The 23,087-nt window shown below is 41.2% G+C and overlaps 1 protein-coding gene across 1 annotated transcript in view; it reads left to right on the top strand.

The window, feature by feature from the left end:
• The first annotated feature begins 1,199 nt into the window (after positions 1-1,199).
• Positions 1,200-23,087, top strand: part of ENPP1 (ectonucleotide pyrophosphatase/phosphodiesterase 1) — a 57,383-nt gene continuing 35,495 nt past the window's right edge. The window contains exons 1-5 of the mRNA XM_064447271.1: positions 1,200-1,528; positions 16,211-16,283; positions 17,902-18,018; positions 20,284-20,409; positions 20,580-20,640. Coding sequence (XP_064303341.1) covers positions 1,331-1,528; positions 16,211-16,283; positions 17,902-18,018; positions 20,284-20,409; positions 20,580-20,640 — 575 coding nt within the window. The 5' untranslated portion in view covers positions 1,200-1,330. The remainder of the gene's footprint in view (positions 1,529-16,210; positions 16,284-17,901; positions 18,019-20,283; positions 20,410-20,579; positions 20,641-23,087) is intronic.

Genomic DNA, 23,087 nt, shown 5'->3' with positions numbered 1-23,087 from the left:
GAGAGACAGTGTTGAACACCTTGCTGAAGTCAAGGCAAGCAACATCCACTGCTCTCCCTTCATCAACCCAGCCAGTCACACCATCACAGAAGGCTGTCACGTCTACCTGGTCAAATCCACCAGACTCCTCAAGCCCTAGGAAATCAAAACCATCACCATATTAGAACTGAAAGAATAAATCTAATGTCAGCATAGGTAACCATACATACTATAATAACTTGGAAAACGAGGTACTTTTAGCAATTTAGAGCTTAAGCAGACTTTGCAAGCCTTGAAGCTACCGAACACTCGCACACCTCTTGGAGAGCGCAACACATTCCCTGGAGCCAGCAGGCACACAGCACGCTCACCGTCCCTGCAGCACGGCCGCGCCTGCATGGGCTGGCCAAACTGGCCGTCCCCGCTGGCAGGCAGGGCTGGTGAAAACGCTACAAGCACACTGCTCCCTTGCCAAACAGCGGGGTAGAGTTTAGCAAGAATCAGTGGGAAGCGATACCAGGGAGCAACATGGTGCCTGCCCAAAATACGAGAAGACCCAGAAGGATACCGAGGTGTGCATTTCACCCTAACGCCGCTGCACCCTCGGAGCATGGCTCGGCCTGGAGACAGTTAGCCTGAAGTCACCCCAAAGGAGAAGAAATGCCCCCTGGAAGGGCACTGAAGCTGCCTGCTGCGCTCCTGCCTGGCATCTGTGGATTCCGACCCACCTGCTGTCTTGCCTCAGGGGCTCCATGGGCACGGGGTAAGAGGCGAGAAGGGGAGCCCTCGAAGGCTGGGAGGCAGGGGGAGAAGCCCCCTCGCCCTGCGGAGGCGGCCGGCAGCAGGCAATAAAGCGCCAGCGAGCAGAGCCTTCCGGGCGCTTGGTGCATGCCTTCGGCGGCGGCAGGGGAACCGGCACCCGCCTCACACCCGCGCCGCCGCCGCCCGCTTCCCGCGGCGGAAACTTTCTTCGCGCTCCCTCGTAAACACGGCCCGGCATCCTCCCCCGACCGCTATTTTGGGGCGGCGGGACGTCACGGGGAGCTGCCGCGGCGCCCCCGCCGGCCCCAGGCCTCGCGGCTCGGCCCCGCCGCCCTGCTCATAGGGAGGGGCGGCCGCGGCCCGCCCTTACCTGCCGGGAGGGGGCGGGCGGCGGCCGAGCGGGGCGGGCAGGGCGGGAGGGCACAGCCTGCTCCCTCCTCCGCGTCGCAGCCGGCGGGGCTGCCGGTGGGGGAGCGTGGGCTGCGGGCGGCCGCGCTCCCGGGCGGGGCGGGGCGGGCTGGGCCGGGCCGGGTCGCCACGCTATTAATAGCCGTGGCCGCGGCGGGTGGCGGATAGAGGCGCGGGCATCATGCAGGGTAACGGGCAGCATGCGGCGGCAGTGACGGGGAAGGGCCATGACGACCACCTCGGCGGGGTAGCGGCGGCTGATGGCGGGCTGCAGGCGGCGGCCGTGCCCATGCTGCCGGCCATGGAGGTGGCTGAGGAGCCGGAGAAGGCTCCGGGTGGCAAGAACAAGGACCCCAACACCTACAAAGTGCTCTCCCTGGTAAGGGCTGGCGGGCGGGCGGCAGGTCTTCCCCACGGCTTCTCTTGCCGGCGGGCGGGTGAGGAACCGGCTGCGGCGGAGGGCAGCTGTTTCCTCCCGCGGGGCTGGGGACGGACAAGTCCCTCCCCGGTCCCTTGGGGACGGGAGAGGAGCCCACGGCGGGGCCCTCGGAGCCTCCTGGGGCGCCAGTCCCGCCGGTCTGGAGCGGCGGCGGGAGAGGGAAACCCTTCCCCGGGCGGCTCCCGCCCGCCCGCCTCAGGACTTGCCTTCGGGCAGAAGCGTGGCTCTTGTGCCTACGCTACTGCTTACAGACATCAATCAACCTGCCTGAGAGGGGCATTCCTGACTTCTTGCTTATTTTCACTCTATTGACAGTGCTCAGGGTTAAATCGCCTTGATTCTTTTTTGAGGTGTTAATGGCTGTCCCATCTTCCGTCATGTACTTCTAGCTGTTTGGTGTTAGAGGATGCACCAAGGAAGACAAAACCAGGTTAAAACAGGAAAATATGACTGGAAAAGCTAAAAAGAGTTCAAGAGCAAAAAGGATGGAGGAAGTATTAAAAACTGGCTTTTCACTGAGTCTTAAGTACCATGGATTGAAAGTTTCTCTCCAAGTGCTGCTTGGAGCCACTTTCAGCCCTGTTTCAGAGGCCCCAGTGGCCAAAGCCATTGTTAGCAGGTGGGTCACTTTCCAGTTTTAGCCATGCTGCTGTATTGTAATTATCCTTTCTGTAGAGATGTGAAAATGAGACCTTCCAGACTGCCTGGAGTGATCATTATGAGGCTAAAATCATTATCAGTGTGGAAGAACTGTGGCCTTCTTGGAAGGAAGCTTCGGCGGAACTGCACCAGACTCTGTTGCATATAAATATCCATAAGGAGTCCTCTTTTGTTGCATTAAAGCATAAATATCAAGATGCTGTTCCAAATTTATCTATAGCTTTGTTATCTGGTTACTGTTTCAAATGAGCCATCCGCCACATCAGCGCAACTACATCTTGGTCATACTTTCTGACATAATGGGTGGTAAGTTGCATTTCCAAGTTTGTCAAAATGTTAAGGAAAATATCAAAATTCATGTAAGGGTCTCTAGTAGTTGCCATGTAGACTTTTTGGCAAGTATTCTGATGAAAAGTCCCCTTAAATAAAGGTAGTGGCTTTTAGCTGGTTTCATTATTTGTTGTCTTCTGGGGAGGTTAGGTTGTACCATAAAAGTCATTGCAGTTGGATGGTAGAAACAGCTCAGCTTTTTTTCAGGCTTAGAAATAGGTAGTAACAGTAGAAAATAATCGTATACTATTCAAAACCTAATGTTGCTCTGAGCTTTTTAGGCTCTAATACAACAAAATGATCAGAGATACATAGCAGCTTAAAGACTGGAGTTGAGCACAAGTTAAAATGTTTGCAGGTAGTTATTCTTTTGAATTCAGTCCTCATTTTCCAAACCATAGCTGTTCCCTGAGAATTGGTGAAACGTTCATCCTGTGCTGACTAAAGTGTCTGAGTGAAAGGTATGTCATCTATACAGAAATAATTTAAAACTTCTAAATATAAGTGACCATGCCAGTATTATTTTCAGCTATTGCAGATGCTGAGATAAACTAGGATATTCAGAGAGAGCTTGAAAAACTTTCTGAATACTGCAGGTGATATTGGATTGAGTAAAATAAGAATATTATTTAACCAAAATGTCATGTTAGAAAGTGGAAAACTAGAGTTGGAAATGCAAGTTTGTTTTTTCTCACAAGACAATATATTTATAATACATTGGGATGATAGCATCAGTGCAAGAAAGGAGTAGACTTACTTGCTTGGTGTTTTGGGTTGGACAATATGAAACTATAAAAGTGACTAGACATAGGTAAACTCACTTTGCCTGCATTTATCCTAGTTGTGCACCATTGCTTCCTTTATCTGCCCAGATAAAAATCTGGTTTCAGGTAAGTTTATGTTGATTTTTTTGTGAAAACTGATGAGTGCATTTCTGGTGATTAGAGAATACTTGAGTTACCATTTTCACTTTTCTGGAAAGCAGACTCTCTTGCTTTCCCTTCTTCCTCTCCATTTGCTGGCCACCCCTAAATGTCTGTACAACTTGGGACACAACCTTGATGTTCCCAGCTTCTGTCCATGAGCCAACCTTACCCAGTTACTTAGGAACTGCATGTACAAAAGGTTGTGCCATGCAGACTTTATCCATGGGTTTTGTTGGTTGCTCCGGAAGCCTCTGTATTCCATGGCAGTACTTAGTTGTTAACTGAATGTGTGTTGGTTGAGGGAGGATGTAGATAAGGAAGTGGTATATAGAGTCACCTCCACTTCTAGTGGTGCTTGTTGTGACATGCATAACTAAGTTCAGGTGTAGGTTTTCATACTATGCAGGTAGCTCTTCTGTTGCTGCTGCACAGGGAGGATTCTGCGAATGCAGGGACAGGCCTTTTGGCAATGGAATGAAAACATCCAGCTTTGAGTAATAGTGAGAGATGGTGATTCTCTTATCCATTTATGTAACTTCTGTGTACACATTTTCATTTAATGCCCTGCCAATTTTCTGAGTTCATATCCAATGAGTTGCCTGCCTGTTTGTAGTCTCTCCAGGCTCACCCGCTGCCATTGTGTGGCTGAGCAGCATGCTGCTACCTACCCAAGAGCACTGTAATTCTTACTTAGGTTTGAGGTTTTCTATTCCAGCTTGCCAGTGACTTTCAGGTATTGCACTTTGGTCTGATTACTTGTTCCATTAAAATAAATTTTTCCATGCATTTATAACAGCTGAAACATTGAGGTGGGGAAAAAAGTAACAAAATAGACAATTTTCTTTTCGACAGTTTCAGCTTTGTCAGAACTAGAAAACTCATTTAAACTGACACTGTTTTAGAAAATTTCTTAAGGAGTTTTTGCAATTTGAGAATTCCTGATTAGAAGGAAAAAATAGATTGAGGTGTTGAAAGTGTGTTAGTCCTCTGTAAAGAGTAACTCAAGCATTTCAGAGTGCATAAAGATAATAAATTGTGAGGTTTTCAAAAAAATGCCATGGGAGTACCCTTATAAAATATTTTTAAGTCTGGGATTATTTTTCCCTTGTACTTTTTTCATTAAGGCAGTCTAATCTTTTTTAAGACTAATGTTTTATGTGTGTGCCAAACACTAAAGTGTCTTCTAAAATTTTATTTTGTTAGTTGCCTTCTGCAGTTCACCTGAAAGGTAGCTAGAACTCGTGTAATACCTGTGAATTAAGACAGTTTTACTTAACAAGTTAAGACAGTGTAATGCTTGGTGCATACTCTCAGAAAGCTGCTCTGTGTCTTACTGCTGTTACAGATGCACCAAGAAGCTATCTCGGATATGTGGTTGTACTCCTGTAGGCTTGGTTACTTTTTCTTTTGGATGGTTATTGAACTCTTTATCAGCCTGAGGATCAGACTAAGGTGGTGGGTGGGACAAGGTCTTGTAGTCATCGGTGAACAGAAGCCAGTGAAGGATTCTGGGGTAAAGATGACATCCTTGTGAGCCTCTGCACTGATCTCTGTTGTCTTTTTATCTAGCAGTGAAAGTTATGGGTGCTGGGCTGTATCCAGGGGCTGGTAAACAAGAAGTTTTTTCTTTCTCTATACTCGGTACTCTTTAGATCCCACCTGGAATATTGTGTCCAGGCTGGGGCCCTCCAGTACAGGAAAGATCAGTTCCACTGGTGCGAGTTTATCAGAGTGCCACCAAGGTGGTCTGGGGCTGGAGCTTTCCTCCTGTGAGGAAAGGCCAAGGGATCTGGGCTTTTTCAGATTGGGGAAGAAATGTCTTGTGTAGGGAACACCTAATGGCAGCCTTCCCATACCTCTGAGGATGTCATCAAGAAGGTGAAAACAGGCTCTGTACTGATGTGCACAGTGGGAGAATGAGACAATGGCCATAAACTGGAACAAGAGAGGTTTGTACTGGATATGGGGGGGTGGGGATGGAAATCACTATGAGAATAATTAAGTGCTGGAACAGGTTGCACAGGGAGACTGTTGTTGCCACCCTTGGAAGTTTTCAAGGCTCAACAATATAAAGATCTGAGCATCCAGGTCTGAATGAACTTTTGACCCAACTTTGGGCAGGAGATTGGAATAAAAACCTGTTGAGGTCCCTTCTAGCCTTATGATTCTATAAATGTGTTTCCAGTTGTCCATTGGTCTCTTTATAAAGTTTAGTGTGTAAGATTGGAATCTTAAACCTCCATAAATCAGTGAGACAGTCTTGGCCCAAGGGAAAGTCAATATCTGCCATTGCTGCAGTCAGGAGAGAGTCTAACTATATGAGAGATCTGTTGGCTATCAAGATATTTTACATAAGAGTTCTGAAAGTTTTTCACCACTTTCTTCTAAAATAATCCATAGTTGCTGACTTTCTGCTCATACAGGGAAAGATGGGTGTGCTGTGTCAGGATTTTAGAGGCAGCTGTAGGTTTTTTGTTTGGTTTTTTTTGGTTTTTGCTCTTTCACCTCTGTGGGGGAAGAAAAAAAAATTGTGGAAACAACCTTTTTTATGTAGGAGTCTGGAAGATTGCATGCCTGTTTGGTTGTTTTAGTGCTGATGGTTTTCCTCCTAAATGTTTGAGTATGCCTAAACCTTTGTATAGGTTAATGCTTCTTTGGAATAACACATTTCTATATTCTTTCTCCAGAAAGATGTAAAATACCTCTTTACATTGACAAGTACATTAAATAAAATAATCTTACTTCCTCTTCTACATCTCCTGTTGGAGAAGGAAAGATGGGGAGCAGTTAGTGAAAGCGCAGGTGGGAAATGAGTTAGACTTGTTGAAGTAGTGTGTTGGCACAGACCCTTCAAATGCTTGGTCTTGAGGTTCTGCTTTCGGATTTGGGCTCCTGAGGGGTGTGGTCACTGGATGAACTCCTCTGTCTTCTGCCATTGCTGTTGTGTTGCAGCAATGTGGTCCTGATTCCCAGGGGAAGGACTGTGTAGAAAGCCAGTTCCAAAATCACATACTTTCCCTTTGTGCTCATTATACAGGCTTGGGAATTAACTAACGCATGTGAGGAGTGGAAGGACAATGACAGGAAAGTGTTTGTGCTAAACCTTGTGACTTGGAACACGGTTATTGACTTAAGCCAACTTTGGTGAGGGTGTGTTTATGGGTATCAGTCAGTTCTTAAGCACTGGATTCAGGGCACTGTACTTTGGCTGAGTTTGGGAGAACTGGGTGCTGTGTTCAGCCTTTCCTCTAAGCTTTTTTGGCCCTCAGCAAATCATTCTATTTCAGCCATTTTGTACTGTTTTGCTTTGTTTTGCCTTTTTTTTTCCCTTTTTCAGTAAGGAAAAGCAGTCCTTGCTGAAATTACTAGCTCTTGTGACAATGCTGGATTGAGTTTAAGTCAAACTTTGTTCCAGGAAACTTGACACCACTTAACGGTAATATTAAAGTGGCTGACTGTTAGGCAAATATCCTTTGGAAAAGGAAGTAAAAAATGACAATGATAGGATGGCCATAGTTTAAATAGATTTTGAAGTGTTTTTGGTTCAGGAATATTAAAGCAATTCTTGGTCCATCTCCAGTATTTTGTAGGAAACTATTCCAGTGTTTAGAAACAAGGGTGTTTTACAGTAAGCATCTTCCCTGTCTTCCATCAATGTTATAGTTCTCCAGCTCCAATGGTGGTTTGTTTTGAATTCTGAAGACAAGCAAAAGCTGATGTTCAACAACAGATTCTTTTAGTGCATTTGCTGTTGATATGGCTTAAATGAATCTAATTATAATACAGTTGTATCTATGAATACATACAATAAATACATTGCTATCCAATTTAATCCATCAAAAGAAAATTTGGGTTTTAGTGAATTTAAGATCATTAACTTTTATGTTTCTCTTCAGTCCACCCATTTTTCAAGCTAGACTTTGCAGATCCCACAATTTCTTTAATCTTCAAGTGGGTGCCTTCGTGCTGGTTGTTAAAGACAAAAATCATAATCTTGCTCTCATACAGTAAAAAGCTAAGATATTTAGCCATTTTAACTCTGAAGGGTTTCCAGGGCTAACTTGTATTCTTGCTTTACTTGCACTTTACTTCAGAGCTAGTCAGCATATCCTATCCTGGATGACAGAAGCTGATATGAAATAAAAAATATTATCTGAAGAAACACTTGCAGGAATTGAGGCTTCGTCTATACTTAAAAACAAAAAATTCCACTTATATAAAAATCTTCACCAAGGGAGGGTAGGGGCTGCCTTTGTTTATAACTGTACTCAGAACTAATTTTAAATCTTATTGCCAAATTAGGTTGAGCTGTCTTCAAGGATGGTTGAGGTTTCTCAAAACAGTGCTCTCAACAGCTGAAACAGTGTTGTGGTTTCGCCCCAGCCAGCAACTAAGCATCGCACAGCCGCTCGATCACTCCCTCCCCAGTGGGAGAATTGGAAAAGTGAGAAAACTTGTGGGTTCAGATAAAGACAGTTTAGGTAAAGCAAAAGCTGTGCATGCAAGCAAAGCAAACCAAGGAATTCATTCTCTGCTTCCCATGGGCAGGTGGGTGTTCAGCCATCTCCAGGAAAGCAGGGCTCCATCATGCATAATGGTTACTTGGGAAAACAAATGACATCACTCTGAATGTGTGTGTGGCCCCCCCTTCTTCTTCCCCCAAGCTCTATATGCTGAGCACAATGTCATATGGTGTGGAATATCCCTTTGGCCAGCTGGGGTCAGCTGTCCCGGCTGTGCCCCCTCCCAGCTTCTTGTGCACCCAGCAGAGCATGGGAAGCTGAAAAGTCCTTGACTGGTGTAAGCACTACTTAACACACTGAGCTTTTAGTGGCTGCTATCAACATTATTCTTATCTTAAATCCAAAGCACAGCACTATACCAGCTGCTATGAAGAAAATAAGCTCTTTCCGAGTTGAAACCAGGACACACAGGCAGCCAGACTCCTGGGAAGAGGGAGTGTGCTCTTGGTCTGAACAGCAACTCAAAGGTGTAGTTCTGCAAGGCTCTCAGATACTAAAATAATAAGGAACACATTAACAGTTTAAACTGATAGACTTCCTGTAGATATAATTATTGAGTTGAATTCAGAACAACTTAGTTACTGTGCTGGAGTTGTTAGATTTCAGGCAAGGCAAAAGATATAAAAATTATGCAAGGCTTCCTTCCAACTCCTGCTCGTCAAATTTTTTCCTTGGCGTTTTTTCACCAACATCAATAGAATTACACAAGGAGTGGATTGTTCTGACTTGACTTGCCATAGAAGTTATGTTTCTGTTGCTGTCAGCCAAAAGGAGGAGTAGAGGAAATTAAAGGCTTTGAAAACATGAAAGGTTTGAAAAGTTTCCCACCATAGAGCCAGTATTAGAAATTAATATATTGGCAAACATCACTGTGACCATATGCTATGGGCAGTGGATAAATACTTGTCTTAAAGAATGTTCTGTCTGACAGAATTATGCAGTATGCTGTATTGCGGTATTATCCTGTTTGACTGAACAGTAGCATATATGATTTGCAGAGAAGCTATTTTGTGATGATCAATATTGGAATGGTATTTTGAAAATATATATTAAAAATTGATATATGATCCATATATTCCTAAGATATAGGAAATTATCAAAACCATGTAAAAAAATAAACTTCCCATACTTTCTGTGCTAAAAAGCAAAAAATACTTTTCTGCCCAGGTGTTGCACAGGTCAGCTGTATAAAGTTTCCTTTAAGGGTACTCACAAGATATCAGTGTATTTTATTATAAATGGAATGTGGTGGAGGGAAAAGAAAGTATAAGTAAGGACTTTTGGCAGACAGGCTATCGTTTAACTGTTCAACACTGAGTGAATAAGTTAGTGAAGGAGAAAAGGGAAGTAATGAGAAAAAATGAAATATTTGTGTTATTGAAGAAACTCCGGTAAGCATGAACCTTCTTCTGTTGAGTAATGGCATATAGGCAAATCAACCTATATAAATGCCCTTTAATACGTGGTAGTATTTTGGCACTAGGTTGTGTTAATGGTTTTTGTTTATTGTTCATACAATAAAAAAATACAATCTTGTTACAGCTGCTTACACAAAAGCCAAAAATCAAACCCAGCCATTTATCTTCCATTGTGCGTTTATATCTCTGGCATGCTCAAGTGGGCCAGTTCTTGAGTCCTCTTCTGGCTGAAATACAACATTTCCATGTTGTGAAGCATCAAACTTGGAAGTCTGCCTTTTGTTTTTTTGAGGGGCTATATTCAAAGGGTGCAGAGGTAAATAATGGCCTCTTTGTCTGCCCTGGCTTTCATTTTGGGAAAATGGCGAAAGGAGTCAGGACTAAAGGTATGCCTGTAATCTATATCAATGTACTTAGTAAAGACCCATAGTGAATAGCTTTGAAACCTTATTTGTCCTGTCTTCTTCCTGTACCCCTTTGTGGATCTGCAATTTTTGACACTCCTTACATTCTTCCAGTATTTTACAGGATTTCTTCACTTGCTCTTTAAGGTTGCTGTGTATTCCTGCTCAGCCTAATGTTGCTGTTATTCTAACAGCAGCAACAGCATCTGCTGTGGAAAAACAGAGGTGAATATGGGTTTACTTGGTATATTTGGTAGTATTGTCAGTACCCAGTAGAAGCAGCACCCTTTTTACACGCCTCTTGTTACAACTCTCATGACAGTACTATAGTATTATAGACAGTACCTGCTCTAGTTGAAGATGTCCCTGCTCACTGCAGGGGGCTTGGACTAGATGACCTCTCTGTAAAGGTCCATTCCAACCCAAACCATTCTGTGATTCTATAAATTGGAACAGCTTTAGCTTTATTCTCGAAAAGGGATTTTTGGAATAGAAGGAGCACAAAGGTAGCTCAAGGCTGTATTTTCTTCTCCAGTTTCATTTTTATTCATGGGTCAAGTGCAGCTTGTTTGGACAACAGTTTAGAGTTGGCGTAATACTGACAGTTTCTACTCTTTCTATGTAAGCATGCATTCATATGTGGTTGCCACTGAACCAGGTGGTATGTGGTGGTCTTTCTTCTGTGTTCATAGTCTGCTGTGCTAAATAAAAGAATTGTGTCTGCAAGTACAATATTTACTTTTTTTCCTCATAAATCAAAATCAGTTTTCAGTCCTGTTTACCCATAGGTTTTTACAAAAACCTATCTGCTGATTAAATAGCAGAGTCAACTGCTATCTTTTCTGGGAATTTAACCAGAAGCCACATTTCCACCTCTTTTTGGCTAGCATATAGTTGCACATTAGTATCTCTCTAAATTCTCCCATGGTATAAAATGCCTTGAAAACCAAAACAGCCAGGGCTGAAAGGTGTGTGCTTTGATAACAGCTCATATGTTAATGCCTTTCAGGAGAATATGTACCTCTTACTCATGGGCTCTAGGTGCGGAGTGTGGATCAACAGAACCAAGTCTTTGAAGAGCTTAAAAGTGTTTCAAATGCAGAAAGAAGACGTGAGTGATGCATGGAGGAGGTGGTGGACTTGCTTCAGTGCTGCTGATAAATCACCTAAAGCCAATAAAAGTTATGTATTGGCTTTAGGTGATTTATGTAGCTGTGCTGGTGTGACTGAAGTATCCACGTCCTTTCAGTTTAGTACACTTTATTAAGTATCCCCTGCTTTTTAGTAAAACTGAGATGTTGGGGATTATCCCTGTTCAGAAGTAACTTTTACAGGCATGAATAAGTGCTTCACTGCCCTGGCAAGTGTAGATAAGGTTTTTTTTTCTCTGGACAGTATGCTTTCTGCATTTTTAATAATGCCCTTTTAAAGGCAGAAGGAGACTCTGCTCTTACTTGAAATTCATTATTTATTACTGTGTTCTTTACACTTTTGCAGATGAAATTCTCAAAGAAATTTTGGTGTTTAAGGTCTAGGTCATTAATCATCTATTCTAGGTGCACATAACAGTGAAAGCATAGTGTGCCCTTCATGGATCCCAGTGGTTTTGGAAAATTCCATGGGTTTTTGTAATACCGACATTACAGACCCAGTCTAGACGTTCTCCCTTTATGGATAGTCATGACACAACTGTGAGAATCAATCATGGAGATTAGAATGGAAAACCACTACTTTACATCGCTGCTTTGTTAATTGCGTAGTTGTTAATGAATGTGCCCCAAACCTTTAAGTGACAAGTTTTGTTGGCCATGGAACACCAGGGGTGAAGAAAGGAAGATGGAAAGCAACTGAGTACATGGTAGGCAAAGAGTGAGGAAGATCAACGCAGAAATAAACTTAATTCAGAATGATTATTCCTTAAAAGAAATATCAATGCATTCTTTGCCAAAGCAAATGTAGAACAGAAGAGTAGAGGGGGAGTAGGGGAGATGGATAGAGCTAGGGAGGAGTGGAGGGAACGGGACAGTGGCATTGACTGTGTAAAGGAAGAGTAAAATATGATAGCAAAGGAAAGGTGACAGTAGCTAAGGCTGGTGAGAGAGTTCTCTGTATGTCACTGAGACTGGTACAGTATGACTGACCTCTCTGGGATCCAGTGTCTGCAGCCTGTTAGCTTGCTGGCTCTGTGGCCCTTCCACGAGCTCCCTGAAACCATTGCTTACAAATTCTCTACAGCTGCAGTTCTAGAAGTGAGTGACAGCAGTGATTCTGCTCTCTAACCATGTTACCATATTTCCCTCTGCCCGGCTCAAAATAAAAGGCTTTTGAAATGTTTCGGGGATTGCAGTTTTCCAGACACTCAACCACCTATCCTCAACCACCATAATGTTTACAAAGCAAAGCTTTTATTGCTTCCTCCCACGTAAAGGAAGCAGTGATGGGACAGAGATTCATCCCTAGATGACAGTTTTTTGATTCCAAACCAAACTTTCTAAAAAATACTTTTAAAACAAAAGAGGACACTTTCTTCTCTGCAGTTGTTACTGTGTTGGTTTAAAAACTTTTCTCAGATTATATTAAAGCAAAATCTGCCATTTTGTCCTGGTAATCTCTCAAGTTACAGACCATAAAAATGTAATGTGCTACTTTTATGTATAACAAGGCCAGGTTCTTTAATTTTATTTGCCTTCCTACTTAAATGTTGGATTCCCATATTCTTTTTTAATTGCACCTTTTTCTCAATTCTTGCTTCCTCTTGAGGGGAAGAATATGGGAGAGAGTGAGAGAGCGCAGTTAACGTTTTCTCCTGTTGTTTAAAAGACAGACTAAACCTTGAAGGCAGGTGTTAGTCTGACAGTGTGGTAGTAGCTAAAGCTTTGCCTCTGGTGCTGGCAGCAGGGTGCTGGGGGGGTTCTAATGAAGTTATTGATAGTAAACCTTAGGCTACATGTGCAGCTATGTGTCTTTATATAAATTTAAAAAAATATATAATCTTTACACAGCAGACTGCAGCATCCCAAACCTGAGCTACCTGTATGCAAAATAGATCAGGTAATATTAGTGACCTACCTGCTGCAGTGAGGTCCCATGTAGCAAGAAGAAAAGCAAATTAGTCCAAATTTGGGCTGCAGCAGGGAGATGACTTTCTGTACCTGGGCAATCTTTAAAGCTAGCTTGAATATTCTTCTTCATCTGCAGAGTGTAACACCTCTTGCTGTGCCTAGTCAGGACTCCTGCTGCTGTTGGCCAGTATTAGTTACTTAATGTTGTTCCAGCTGAATATTCGTGCCATTTGTGGGGATAATATCCACATGACTGAATTCATTAAGGCTCGAGATAAAGCTTTGATTCAAAGCCTTGAACACTAAGTTGCAATTCCATGGTATAGTCTACGAGACTGGAGTTGACTGTCCCAGAATATTGTCAAATGTTTTACCTCTAAGCTTAACATTTTTGTGAAGGTTCTTTAAGTATTAAAAAGCAAAAAAAGGGGGGGGGGGGAAGTGTTAGTATTTTGCAATAAAATATTTCTACTAAAATTTTCGCTAGTGGGACTAAGTAAAGGAAAGGCTTGAATGTAATGAATCAATAGAAGTTCCAAGATCTTAGTTTATTGTAGATGGACATAGTATACCAGGTAAGGACCTCGACCATGTTTTGCCTTGTGCATATATAAGAAATTTGAGAGCAGAACTGATTTGTAGTAGAGACGCAGAGAGCATCTGGAGTATGCTGTGGTTTGGGATGCTATGAGATTTCCAGAGTACTGCTTGCAGGCAACAAGTTGCACTATTGTATCAAGTAGTATTACCATTTTGTAGTATTTTCTACCCAAAAGAACGTTCATATGCTTCAGTGAACATAATCTTTTCATGTTTTTGCTTGTTGGAATTGATTGTGTTCATGGAAGTGTAAAACTGAAAACCTGGAATACAATACTGTGATATTTTTTTTTTTTGTAACATATGGTGCCAAAATCTCAGGAGTTATTTGTGAGAACTTCAGTGAGGATTTACTGGTTTTAGTTGGGAAGTATTATAATGCTGCCACTTTGGAATGGCTTTTATTAAGATTTTATTTTTACATTATTTTTGTTTTACAATAAAATTCCTGATATTTAAACATGCTTTAACTACACTGGAGCTCCATAAGGGAATATTAATAGTCAATTTAGTGTCACTGAAATGTGTTTTCATTACAAGGATGCCTTAGGTGGCATAAGTCCTATAGGTCATGTAGCTATTTGAAGATATGGGAATAAAGATCCTACAGATAGAGTAGGTGTGGCTTGTGTTTATTTTAAAGTGTGTTTGTGGTTACACACCAGAGATATTCTAATGTTTGATCTTTGTAGCAGGGCCTTCTGGGAGTAATATATCATCACCCTGAAATAAAGTGTTCTAAAGCTGGCTTTTTAAAAACAAATTAACCAATTTGTAATTTCCAAATAATAATATATAAGTTAAAAGGTTTTGCTCTCTTCACTGATTTTACTGTGCTTTGACATCTTGCATCTGACATGTTACCTACTTAGCTGTGCACGTGCTCCTGTCTAGCTAATATTTCATATGGAAGATTTCAAAGGCCCAGAACAATTTACATGGAAGATAATACTGTTGATACCAATTTAACAGAAAATGTTGTTGATAATACATGTTAGCATGCTGTTAAAAAAAAAAAAAGGCAAGTATGCAGCTCTGTAGTCATGTTCATTCTTGACAGCTGGGTTAATGGAGACTGACACCTTTCTATCAGTTGTAGTGCATCTAGGTGCATTTTTGCATTGATAGTGCCAGACTTCTTCCTCATTCTTGTATTATTTTCCTCCTTTACCTGTCAATTCAAACATAGATTTGAACTCAAAAGTACCTATTTCTCTGCTAGACATTGTGTTGAATAATCTAAGATTCCAGGCTTGCCTGCTTCAGAATTCTAGGCCAAAGTTTCATCGGGTCCAGTCTATAATTCCCTTTTTTCATGAATGCTGTATATGTAATATTTCTGACACTGGTTAATATGGTCTATGATAATTTACACTTCACAAATCCAGACTACCTGAATTTCATTGCTACCCATTCCAGAAATTGCTTTCTTACTGTCTTTATTAAACTGTTCAGTGAAGAAAATTGTATAGTGAACTATGTATTTGTCAAAACCAACACAAATAGCTTTTATTTACCAAAGTGTTCACAGTCTTTAAAGAAATAAGCTTAAGAAATAATCAGGTGTATTTTAAAATGGGATGAGTTTTTGCCACACCACAACATAATTCAGGCATCATACTCAAAAGACTGACCCAGCAGCTTTTGCTGATGGGGGAGGAGGGGAAAAAAGGGAGAGACTTTGTGTGGGCATTTACGTAAAGTTATTGAAGTATTGCTTGAAAGCAATTTTTCCTCAAAAAACAATGACCATAAGTCATGTGTACATTCTCTCCTACCCATGCCTTCCTAAATACTTCTGAATAAGAAAGTTTGCATTATTAAAGTGCCTTCTCATTCAGGATTTTTGGCAAACTACCTTATTACATTCTACACTTGAATAGAATAGCTATCATCAGTGCATTATTGGCTTCTCTGGACTCTTTAATTACTCTACATGCGATGATAATGTGTATCCTCTTCCTAAAGAGTTTATGACCAAATCCAATACTTAATGAGGATAAAAGGAACCTTTCCCTGTATTTGAGTAGGCATTAGATCTTGCCCTAATATGCTGGGCAAAGACAATATGGTGCTTGTTTGATAACTTTAATACATTCAGTATCCAAAATAAACATGGGCATAGTTTCTGGTCAGTGTAAGACACTGTGGTCAGTCTAATGTGACATCCCACAGTTGCCTACCATGGTATGGACCAACATCTAGTATGTACTAGATACTAGGAAGTGGGAAAAAGTTTTCCTGCCTAAGAAAATTATAGGTATCACTTAAGGGCTATGCCTTCAGTTTGTAGTCTGTGGTCAATGGCAAAACTTCACTTTCTTAGAACAACCTAGGAGGAAGGAAGAGGTGGAGCAAAGAAAGTTTTCTATAAAACTGATATATATGTAACCATAAATATCTTGATTTTTTTATTTGTAAGAAAGAAATATATAATCACATCTACATTAAATAACTTGATAAGAAATTAAATACTCAGACCCAGTCTTGAGAATATTCATGTTCATGCACCAGTAATCAATTGCAAGCAACGTAACTACTTGTGTGAGTGAAAACTGCTTGTGAAATCAACCTCCTGATTCCTGATCTGCATGTTTATCAATTTCAGTACAGTTGTATAGTATTATAGAGATAATGAGGACTTTCAAAACCATTCAGTGGTCATTTAAGATTACTTACTTTTCCTCTCTGTCCCACAGGTACTTTGTGTCTGCATGCTAACGACAATCCTAGGATGTATATTTGGCCTGAAGCCTAGCTGTTCAAAAGATGGTAACTAGTATGCCTTTTATTTAGTAATATTTCTAAACAATTCCTTTTTTTGTTTTTCTTTCGGTAAATTAATTTTGATATTATCAGGATGCTACCCTTTCTTGCTGCAGGAAGAGGTTTGGATGCATTACTTGAAACAGTTTCAGTTAAAGGGGAATGAAAATACCAGGAAATAAACCTCAGGTGTACTCAGCACTTGTGTGTACTCACTTGGGAGGTAAACTGATCCTGGCACTCAGTGTCTGTCTGGTCTGGCAGCTTCCATGTATCCCAAGTCTCACTGTGGTGATGTCACATGGCTGGCTTTTCTCAGTTCACTATAAAAAAAACCCAACAATTTATATTTCATGTTGTCCTGGAACATTTGTTTTTCATCTTTTCCAGTCAATTATGGGGGGAAAAAAAGTTATTTTTTTTACTGGTTAGAATTGTAGTCTGAAAACGTTCCTTGTGGAACTCCTCTGGCTGTTTTCAGTCCTGAAAAATATGTGGTTTTTTTAGTGATGAAGTTTCTTCAGGTAGAAGGTTATGAAAGATATTTTAAGAAATCAAACTTCGCTTTGGGAACAACTATCTAGAATAATTCCAGAGCTGATCTGTTTAACAAACAGTCTTGCAATGATTTTTAACCAAAATTCAGATTATTAATTTACCACTAGAATCTGTTCAGGGTTTTTTCTCATTTTATTACAGCTTCTCCATATTGTCTTATTTTCCTAATATCACATACCTCAAAATTCTTGAGAAGAAGAGCCAAAGATGTGAAGGATTCACCTCATTATTTTCTGGTGATTGCACAGGATGAAACAGACTGACCAGCTACTTAAGTGTTGTTAATGCTTCACATCACCAGTATTTTTTTCCCCCAGGCAACCCCAATCTAGCAGAAGAATGCTATGCCTTTTTTTTTTTTTTAAAAAACATTAAAACTGAACAAAAATTAAGCCAGCGAGCGGTACGCTGAAGTTCGTATCTTCTGTGTCAGGTTTGGAACAGCCCTTCCTGTGTCTTGACACAGTACCTTAACCTTGGTACAGTGGGATGCGGAACTGGGGCTTCTTCGGTTCCTCTGATTTGTATGAAGACAGCAATTCAAACAGGGCATGAGCATGGGAGAGTTGCAAGCATAGCCAATACAGTCTAGATTCTAATTAATGTTTAATTATTTATAGAAAGTGGAACACTGTCAGATGGGAAAATGATGATCAGTGTTCTCTGCAAAAACATTTCACTGTTTAGGGGACCTGTATTGAAAACTTAGGTTCAGATTTCCTCTGATAGAGATCTGCCGTATTTCTGAATGATTGTACTTGTGTGCTCTGGTGATACAGAAGGGCAGGGACCGTCACAACTAGAATTGTAGTCTTTTGCTTCACTTATTTCTGCCAATAATGAAATGCCATGTTCCTGCTGAAACAGAACAGAACCCTTCGTTCAATATGATGAAAAAATATTTTTGTTCAATAACAGAAAATAAAGATTTCCCTTTCTTTTGGCTGTCACTGTTTTTGCAGCCATCTGTAAGTTGTGGAAGGACCAGCTGTGTCCTACTTGTTTCTTTTGCACATTGACTGATTTGGGCTCAGCCACTGACATCTAACACTATCCAATATTACAGTGAAAACCTGCAAAGGTCGTTGCTTTGAAAGGACCTTTGGAAGCTGCCGTTGTGATAGAGATTGCGTCAAGCTTGGAAACTGCTGCTTAGATTACCAGGAAGCATGTATACAACCAGGTAAGGATGGAAAAAGCTATGGGGCAAACTCCCCTATTCTGTGATGTAGGACAACTTTGCATATGTGAGTACTGTTGTGGTTGGGTGGCTGTAACCCCTGACTTCTTTCAGATGGGCCGTGAGTGCAAATGATGGGCTGCTGAACAGCAGGGTCATTCTGATACCAGCTGTTTCCCCCTCTTAGTGCTCCTGCTGTTGCAACCACTGGTGGAGTTGCAGTGGTGAGAGTAGTACTGGGGACTCCTGTGGAAACATCAGGGCTTTGGTGCAGCTGCTGTTGTACATAAACAAAGCTTGTCTTTCACTCAGCTGGACTACATAGAAGCTGACGTAGCCGGTAGGCTGGCTTTCCCATAGCTCCTGTGGGGAAAGAGGCTGCAAGGGACTGTGCTGCTGCCCTCCCTCTTGGAAAGAGGAGGAACAACTGCAACTCGAGGTCTCAGCCAGCCTTTTGTTCTCTGTCTGGGGGTGAGAGAACAGTGACCTGCATTGTCCCTAGCATCAGGGACATCTCCAGTGTTCTTAGGCAAGCCAGGAATAGGAGTGCATTCTGAAAATTGTATCTTTCTGTCATCACCCATGTGAGAAAGGAGGAGGACAGAGCTGCTCTGTGAAAGCTGCTCTCTCCCTACCCAGCTACCCAGGCCCTCTGCACTGTTACTCCCCAGCTTGAGTGTGAAGCAAGAGTCACGTGCTGGCCTTTGGGACAAGGTGGGGTGACAAAACAGATTGCACTGGTGGAGAATGATTGCGAAGTGGGAAGCAGTTCTCATGATTTGCCAGAAAGCAAAGGTCAGATAGGCGAAGGTATGAAAAGCACAACAGAGGCATTTTACAGAGAAAGATGTTAGTGCGGGTAGTAACACTAAGGACAGAACCTGACTGTTTTCTCTATTCTGGTTTTGTCTTAATGCTTCATATGCAGCATTCTTTTCAGTTAACTATTTTTCTTCTGATTCCTCTTTATGTGTATTTGCAAAATTTGTCAATGTAGTCTCACCCTGAAATTAAAAATTCCAATGTTGACTTTTAAAACCAAATGATTAAACTGAGCTCAGATCTCTGCATCAACTGACTATTATTGAAAGGTCCTCAAAATTGCATGAAGCTTTTTGCTTATAGAATAGTTGTATGGGATTTATTCCTTTGTTTCATTACACCACCCTCCCTTAGTTTAAAGCATCCTTTAAAAACAAACTAGAGACTCTGTCTTAGCAGTAAGAATGAGAATTCATTGTTAGGTGTTGGGGTTGTTTTTTTTTTTTTTTAATTAATTAGCCTTAACATCCATGGAGAATCAAATTCTAGTTTCCAAATAGTGTCATGTAACTAGAGCCATAATAGATTCTTCTATCTCTCACAGAAGTGAAGATCCACTGATACTGGTGGAGTTACTGAAGTTCGGTATTCCTGAAAGTGAGATTAACATTCTGAGAATGCCTTTAGGGATTTCTAATTGCTAGTCATGTATGAAGGTCATGTACTGATTGTCCTCTACTCAGACATTTAGATTTGGCTTCCATGTTTCTTAAGACCATCACTTAAGTATTCACTCTGTTGGTAAATTCATTCATGTTAATCCTCATTGACTGCAAAGAATCTGCTTGTGCTTACAACTGATAACAAAATGATCATTTTCAAATGATAGGATGTATTGGAATATTCCATTCAGAAAAATCAATATGGTTCAGAAAAAAAGGTCTCTACTAAAAACAGCAATGAAGCTGAAGTCAGTAGGTCTTCCTGTGAGCTTATGTATATAGTCTCAAATAGTGACAGTTATGCCCATGCCTAAGATGTGCTGAAGGAGGCTGAAGTGCTTGATGGTGACTGGTAAAAGCCGTTGTGACTTCGGTGTAAGTCAGAATAAATTAGTGCTGCTCAGTGGAATGCTAGGCATTCCAAACTCAGACTCAAGTTTGCGTTTTTTCTGGGGGAGTTGTTTGGGAGCTTCTTTATAGTATGCATCTACCAGATGAAATCCACATAAATTACTATACTTTAGGAGGTCTGTAAACAGATTTCTTTACGTTGACCTCTTCTATTTGTGATATTTATTACCATATGCTGCATAATTGTATTCAGATGGGTATGTGCTTGGATTCTTTAGCCATGGGTGTTTCTATTTTCCAAACTGCCAAAGCTTGCAATATTATGCATGCATGAGATCCCTCAGGACTGTTTTTCAGTGAGTACACATTTGAGACAGAACTTTTACACTGGTATTAATCATTGTGCTGTCGTCTTCTCCTGTCTGTTTTTTAGCGCATATATGGACCTGCAGTAAATTTAGGTGTGGAGAGAAGAGGCGACCAGAATACCATTGTTCCTGTTCTGACGATTGTATGGAAAATAAAGATTGCTGTGTCAATTATCATGCCGTTTGTAAAGGTAGATATCCTCAACAAATTCCTACAGTCTCTTATATATACACCCATATTTGTATGAAAGGAGCAAGGACATAATATAATTTTAAAAGCATCCAATAAAATGAAAAAGCTTGCATTTATAAATAAGAATGTACTGTCTTAAAAAATAAAATTGCACTCATTTGTTTTAAGGAGAGGCAAGCTGGGTTGAAGAAGAGTGTGAGGACATTACTGAACCTCAGTGTCCAAAAGGGTGAGGATGTTGTATATTTGCATAGCTCTGCTCTTTGCTTACGTTTCATTTTTGAGATTATTTTCCCTACTGTGCCTTCCTGGGACCTGCTTGCTTTTCTTATCCACAGTGAGAGAAGCTGCCAGACTGAGAAGGACACCTGTTCAGCCAGCATTTGGTAGCGCTTACTAACAGATCAGGTTGCTTTATCCCAGCAGTGCTCATGTATCCCAGCGCTTGCTTGACTTGCAAGATACGCCTATTCCTGAACCCTACTTTCTCTCACAGATGTGTGTGCTCTAGGCAGCTCTGCCTTGTGCCAGCCTCATTATTGTCCTGTGTATGCTCCAATACGCACTGTCCCAAATATTGTGACCCACCCAGAAATCTGACTCCCAAGACTGCCTCTCTCCCCAGTCACTTCTGAAGACCTTTCCACTTCCTTGCCTGTTCCAGCCCCAGAGCTGCAGAGTGGATCACTGTTGCAATTTCACCAGCAGTGGGACAGCATTATTATCAAGCTGTCTGAACTACTTTCTTTAAAAGGTGTAAAATGACGTGGGATCCTTTTATTTTTTGGCTCAGTTCCACGTTGGGCCCGCTCCTGCAAGCTATGTGTACAGTGTGAGAGATGACTCATGTAGTTTATGGCATCAGCACTTGGGCTCAAATAGTACAGCAAAGTTCCCAGCCAGGAAAAAAGCCTGCATTTCTGGTAATGTTTCTGCTGTGGGATCTTCAAATTAACTTTAAAGCTAAGGTTGACTGCAAACCATGACTGCATTTATAAGTTATTAGTAGAAGTGACTTAAACATTCTTGACTGAAAAGTGTTCCACTGGAAAATAGCTTACTGAATGAGTTGAGTTCAGTTATATTCTTGTCTGAAGAGTGTCAAAAAAATCGAACCTATTTTAATTTTGATGACTTTGAAATTATGGTGTGCTAGGGATATTTTTAGTAAAGCAAAAACACTTCCTTTTGTTATTATGTCATTACTTTTTTGACTTACGTTAAGATATTTAAATAGTGCTATATTTATTCATTGGAATTATAATATTGTCAAAATACATTTCCTTTTGGAATATTTTTATACCAAATAGGCACTTTTCATTCTGATTCAGAGTGATAACAAATGCTGACACTTCAGAACCTTCCTCAAGACAGAAGTTGGAGCTTCTCTCCATCTGGGAGTCCAAGTATCTGATAAGCTGCCATGTAGGAGCGTGGTAGCCAGGCAGTTCAGAAGTTAATGGCAAAAGCTTCCAGTTCTGAGGACAGGGACCATTCAGGACTGTGGGCTGGGAACTGACTCCTGGATGTTGACTTCCCTGACGCAAGACCAAGGAGTGGATAAACAAGCAAAAGCCTTGTGCACATCCACAGCCACAGTTAATGGTGTAAATGCTTTAGGGCAACTCCTGTTGGTTAACTTGGGTTTAGGGTTTTTTGTTTGTTTTTTTCCATTCAGCACATGAAAGGGATGCATAGTTACTCTATTAAAATTGTTTTAATCCTGGCAAAACCAAAAATGTTGCAATAAAACCCAATACAGGAAAGCGTGATGTGTGGTCAAAGCTGAATCAAACAGTGTTGACTGAGGCTCATCTCAGACTATTAGCGCACAAGGCTCTTCCAAAACTAACAACTCCGTAAACAATCTACTTCCTATGGTCGAGTAGGCAGGAGTACAGGTGACTTTAGCTTGGTGCTCATTTTGAGGCCTCAAGATATCAATTCTGATTCTGTGCATATCAATAGAGGATGTTTTGTGGATTCAAATTGTTGGTTTTATTCTGTTTTCGTTTAAGTTGGGTTTACTCTTGTGGTGCAGTGTTCAATGAGGTGTTTAATCTGAGAAATCCCTTGATTTCAGTAAGACTGATCAAATGCTTAAAACTAAGTGCACATCTAAGTCTTTCCAAGACTAGGTTCTAAGTTTTTTAATAGGATTTTAAAGTTAATGGACTGTAAGATTTCAGGAATGATCTAGTCCTTCCCCCTGTTCTAGGAATTAAATGATACTCTGAGACTTCAAACCTACTTAAGCAGTTTATCCTAGTGCTTAGCTAGATGGTTTTCCTGATGTCCTATTACCTTTTTGCTCTACTCTAAGCCTGTTACCATTTGTTCTGTCTTCATTGAGCTGGAAGAGCAGCTGATTCCTTTCCTCTCTGCAGATGTCTCCTGTATATTTGAAGATTTCTATCATGCCTCCTGTTGAGGCATTTCATACATTTACCGGTAAAGAAAGCTTTACTTCCTATGTTTTGTGGCTGTATATAGGCAGTAGCGTATGGTGGGGAGGAAAGGAAGTTTTCTGTGTAGTATGCTTAGCTTTTGAAGAGGACTTTCTTTTCTTTTTTTCTTTTTCTGTCTTTTTTTTCCTTTAATTGTGGTGTAACTTGCCTGTGGTGAGGCAGGTCAGCTTGGCAGTGTGATCCACAGTTCTGGGCTCTTGATCATGCA

This window comes from Phalacrocorax carbo, chromosome 3 (genome assembly GCF_963921805.1).
Source record: "Phalacrocorax carbo chromosome 3, bPhaCar2.1, whole genome shotgun sequence".
Classification (NCBI taxonomy): domain Eukaryota; kingdom Metazoa; phylum Chordata; class Aves; order Suliformes; family Phalacrocoracidae; genus Phalacrocorax; species Phalacrocorax carbo.
This window is presented reverse-complemented; position numbering and strand designations above follow the sequence as displayed.